Below are 5,284 nucleotides of genomic sequence, written 5' to 3' on the forward strand. Positions count from 1 at the left end.
CTGTGCGGGGACTTCCAGGGCCCGGAGGCGGGCTGCTTGCACCCGGCGCCGCCGCAGCCCCCGCCGCCCGGGCCGCTATCTCAGCACCCACCGGTGCCCCCAGCCGCCGCCGGGCCCCTCGCGGGGCAGCCGCGAAAGAGCAGCTCGTCCCGCCGCAACGCGTGGGGCAACCTGTCCTACGCCGACCTCATCACCAAGGCCATCGAGAGCTCTGCCGAGAAGCGGCTCACGCTGTCGCAGATCTACGAGTGGATGGTCAAGAGCGTGCCCTATTTCAAGGATAAGGGTGACAGCAACAGCTCGGCGGGCTGGAAGGTGAGTGGCCTCGGGACGCACGGCCGGACTGGGAGGGGGGCGCCGGGACCTCTGCTTCCACCTGAGGTCGTGGTGGGGCAGATGAGAGGGCGGCTGTGGAAGTTTGCTTGGCCTGAAAGCGCAGGGCACGCGGGCAGCGCGTGCAGGGAGAGCCCGAGAAGTTGCAGATGTGAGTGGTGGGCTTGCCCAGGAACCTGTCGGGGGACAGGAGTAAGTGTGTGAGCGCCCGCTCAAGTGAGAGTTCGAGCGGGACGGGGAACAGGGGCTCATTTGGGAATTAGGGAGTGAAAAAAGTAACGACAAGAAGTGGACATAAAAGCGAGCAGGAAAGTTCGCCGCCAGTGAAAAGAGGAAGGGGTTTACTGGGCGCTGCTCCCCCCACGGCCGGCAAGGATTCCTGCCACCAATTCTTTTTCTCCGGGACCTTTGGGGGGGTAAGGGCGGCTCTTCTCCATCGCCGCGACGCGTGTCCCCCCAGCTTTGGGCTGCGCTGAAGAGCCGTTTCCGCCGCACTAGGCGGAGGAGGGCGCGGCGAGGCTCATCGGGGCCCCGCCGGGGGACCGAGCTGTAGGTGAAGGGGACAGACGGGTCGCGAGCCGGCCCCTGGGGGCTGGCAGTGCAGGTTTTGGAGGCTGGTGTGCATTTTGCTTTGTTTTGATTTTATCCGAAGTGGCCTCGAGTGCAGGGGGTCGGGCGCGACGAGCCCAAGGTAGTGCATCCGACACGTGCGAAGAGGCGGCCACCGCCTGCGGAGCTAGGGCGCCGGGCTGCGCAGGGCTAGCTAAAGTTCAAGTGTGACCCTCGGCGGGGGCGGAGGCGGGAGAGGGAGCTGCGACGGCAAGGGAGGGGCCGCAGGCGTAGGAAGAGAGAGCCTTTAAAGGGCCAGCGCGCCTGGGCGGTGCGCGGCTTCTGGCCCGGTCGCGGGGCTGCGAGGCCAGTACTTCTCTACGCAAGGAAGTGTCCCCAAACTTGGCCTCGCCCATGGTCTGAGGCTTTTAATTAGGCACGGAGAGGCTGCCTTGGGTGACCAGAGCTGGGGATGTGTGTACCTTCTTTCTCGATTTGCCACCTCTTTGTTATCGAGCGTGGAGGTACAGATCCCAGGGGCAGGCAGGGGGGCTTTGTGACCACTGTTTTCCGGGAGTCGGAGTGGAGGTGCTCTTCGAAGCAACTTGTGGGGACGGCCTGCCACGGAGAGGACGGTAGACGAGGCGCCTTTGGTCCTTACTATCTTTCAGAGAGGGAGACCCGGAGAGACGCTGGGTGGGGGCACGTACTTCCCTGCTGGGAGGCTGAAAAGACCCCGGGGCTCGCTGAAGGAGCGGCGGTGGGGAGGCCTCCCGGGGTTGCTTCGCCTTTCGGCCTTCTGAAGCTGACAGCTTCTCACTGTCCCTGGTGGAGTGATCGACCTGAAAGTTTAGTTGAGCACTTCTTCCTCACTCCTCGGAACTTCTTCCTCACCCCTTATCCTTCCTGTACACCATAATAAAGATGGATCTTTGCTGCACAATTGGTTACACCACGGTTGTTTTACATATACTGTCACGCTTGTGCTTAATGTGTGTCAAAAAGGTTGAGATACTCCTGTCATGTTGAAGTTCCTGGAGAAGGAGCCAGGGTATTATTTTTTTCCAAAATGTGTTTTAGAGTAAACGTACCATTTAATAATCTCATTACTAGGCATTTACTAACATGTTATCTTACCAAGTGTTTCAGAAAGGTAAAGTGCTTCCTTTTAAGCTTGGTATGTATTCTTTTAAGTCACAAAATCAAGATCGTCTGCCAAATCCAATTTTACTTAACATTTGATTTTAAGACTTGACTTGCCCATCTATCAACCCTACTTGAGCTATTTATTATGAAGCTTTTGCTGTTAAAAAAAAAAAAACTATGGTGTATACTTACAACCATTCTTTTAGGTCCTTGGAAATGGATACAATCTACTTTAGCTTGCTGGAGTGCCTTTCTTCAAAGGTGGAGCAAGGCGATGTTTGGTATTATTTTTAGTTTTGCCTCTCATATGGCCTTAAATCAGACTATTCTTCAACTAGGAATATCGCCTAAACTTTTAAGTTAAAAGAAAAAAAAAAGCAAAGATTCTAACGCCAAATCAAACACCCACCCATTTTTATTAGGTTTTTGTTCAATTTTTTTTTTTTTGCCAAAATGCAATTATCATTTTATTTTTAAAAATATACGTATCAGAGTTAGAACTAAGAGCAATTAGAATTGTTGGTATCTCTTCAAAATTGGAGGCCCTGGGGCAGCTCCCAGTGGCGACCAAGTCAGGCTTTGGGAGAAGCAGGCTGCCTCTCAAGTGAGTAAATGTTTCAGGTGTAATGAGAGTCCGTTGGTGGAAGTTAGATTACAGCAAGTGCGTTTTCACTTTGAGTAAAGGGATATTTTAAGAAGAAAAGAAACAGCCTTAAGTATTCAAACTCATAACTAGTCTTTTGGTTAGAGTTTTCATAAAAATGAGTTACTTGTTAAAACCAAGTTTCTCAGATTTGAAAGACTCCCCTGTTTTAAAGGTTCATAAAAGGGAGAAATTTGACTGTGACTTTTAGCATTTAAAAAAAGTCGAGTTCTAAAATGCAAATTAGCCAAAACCTAACTATTTTAGAATATAGGAGAGGTTGCTTTGGAACTAAGTATTTCCTGTGATTTACTAGTGGGAATTAGATAGAATCTTTAATTAAATCTGGTTTCTTGTGCCTTACTTCCTGGGGCCTGCTTGGGAATTTGGAAGTCCTTTTCATGGACAGAATAGTTGAAAAGCTGCTAAAGAGTTCATAAAATTCTAGTTCCTTAGACCCTGGTTATATTTGTCGGATATGCATTTTGTATTTGTAGGGACGGTGCATTGCATCTGCATTTACAGTTGTTTTAATATTGGCTCTGTCATAAGGTTGCTCTCAGAGTGGAAGCTAAGGCTTTTGGAAAACCCGGGATCTTTTAAACCAGGTACACTATTTATAAATAGTGAAATTTCATTTCCATGACCTGTCGTCTCCCCCGAAAGTTTTCTAGAGCTTGGGAACTGGTATTGTGAGCTCTGGTTCTGTGCTCCCCCCCCCCCTTTTTTAATGTCAGTTTTAAGTTGAGTCTTATTTTTTGTTTTGACACTATTTGGAGCACTTGGGCTGAAAGAATGCTTCGACGAGTGAGATATCTCAGATGTGTTCTTTATTTTGGAATGACATTTCTTTGACTTGGCTTATGAACTGACAGTGCTTTTGTGTGTGTGTTTTAAAATTCATATTCTGTAACTCGGGTTTGTGATCTGCAGGTGAGTAATTTAAATAGCCACAGGGTCCCTTACGCAGGAATGACAGCTGCTCTCTTGCACAGTCGCATTTGACTTAAAGAATGACCTCCTGGTGAGGCCAACTTCTAGATTGTTACTGAAATTACCTTAAATAAAATCTTTTTTTACAGTGGGGTGAAAATTTCAATATCTGTATTTGGGGAAGGGAGATGAGGTAAGAGAATTAAAAGGAGTAGGGGAATTATGCAGCCAACTGTGATATCATATTTACTAAAGGCTGACAAGAGCTGTGTGGGACTGATGTAACAGGTCTTATTGCTGGCATGGTGTTTTTCAGAAATTCCAAAGTAGATGTCAAGTGTGAATGCCTTAATTGACAACTATAAGAATTATATTTATGGGGCGCCTGGGTGGCTCAGTCGGTTAAGCCTCCGACTTCGGCTCAGGTCAGATCTCACGTTCGTGGGTTCGAGCCCCGCGTCAGGCTCTGTGCTGCCGGCTAGCTCAGAGCCTGGAGCCTGCTTCCGGTTCTGTGTCCTTCTCTCTCTGCCCTTTCCCCTCTCACGCTCTGTCTCTCTCTCTATCAAAAATAAATAAAACATTAAAAAAAATTAAAAAAAAAGAATTATATTTATGTATTAGCTGTAGATTTGTGGCAGATCCTTGGGAGAGAGTGGTGACCTCTATTTTTTACTTTTTTCAGCTTTTATTAGGGTGGCAAACACTTGAAAACGGGAAAGAAGGCATTTATAATTCTCAAATACATTTAAAAAAAGTTAAAGTTCATTGAGACAAACTCCCCCCCCCCCATTAGTAAGAGTCTGTCACATTGTGGACACAAATATGGCTAGATATCATGCACTGCACAAGGAGTCTTTTAAGGGGACATATAAAATGGGGAGGAAGGGAGAGAATACTCAGTGGTGAGTTAGAATCCCTGACAGGCTGGAGGTGTTCTCCCTGTCCTTGTGTCTCTTCATCCAAGCCCCTAAACTACAATTTTGGATGATTTTTCTAAGACAGCAGCTGTCTGTATTTGTCTGGAATTTCTTTGGAGAGCCTGAATTATTTGCATTTTTCTAGAACACTCTGCCCTTGGAAACTACCCAGTACCCTGGCATCATGGGAATTTAATCGGCTGGGTTTTTTTTTTCCCCTGCGTGTGCCGTAACTTTGGGGCTTCCTGGAATCCTCTTGGAGAGGCAGCTTGCAGTTGGACTGAGCATCAGAGCATTGAGTGAGCAGAGTGGGTTTAGCCCTGCTTCTCGGCAGTTCAGCGTTTGCCTCGGCCTTCTTAGTAACCGCTTGCAGAGACTTGCCCTTGCCCCAAGCCCCTGGGACCTCCCCTTGGGTTAGATAGCCACCTTTTCTTGGTGTGTGCAACATTCTGAATTTGGTATGGGCTGCTCCTCAGTTGTCAACCAGGATTGGATGAACTTGAGACAGTGTTTGTTTTGGTGTCTGAGGGACGACGTTTGTTCCAGTGGATATGCTGTATATAAATGTACGAAAGCCTGGAAGAGTTGTCCCTTTTTGCTAATTCCTGATTAGCATTAACAGAGCTCATGTTAGTGGCACATAAATTCTTTGCAGAGAACTACTACTTGTTATTTGTGGTCTTATAAGGAACACCTGAAACGTGAAAATGGATTTTTGTACGTTAGTGATTTCACACGGTTCAGGTTTTCTATCTGCCCTCCC

General features: G+C 48.0%; 1 protein-coding gene across 1 annotated transcript in view; it reads left to right on the forward strand.

Moving 5' to 3' along the window:
* Positions 1-3: 3 nt before the first annotated feature.
* Positions 4-5,284, forward strand: part of FOXO1 (forkhead box O1) — a gene marked incomplete at its 5' end in the record, with an annotated part of 95,583 nt that continues 90,302 nt past the window's right edge. Inside the window, one exon of the mRNA XM_029938470.1 lies at positions 4-315. Within this exon, the coding sequence (XP_029794330.1) occupies positions 4-315 (312 nt within the window). The remainder of the gene's footprint in view (positions 316-5,284) is intronic.

This window comes from Suricata suricatta, chromosome 4 (assembly GCF_006229205.1).
Source record: "Suricata suricatta isolate VVHF042 chromosome 4, meerkat_22Aug2017_6uvM2_HiC, whole genome shotgun sequence".
In the NCBI taxonomy this organism is placed as follows: domain Eukaryota; kingdom Metazoa; phylum Chordata; class Mammalia; order Carnivora; family Herpestidae; genus Suricata; species Suricata suricatta.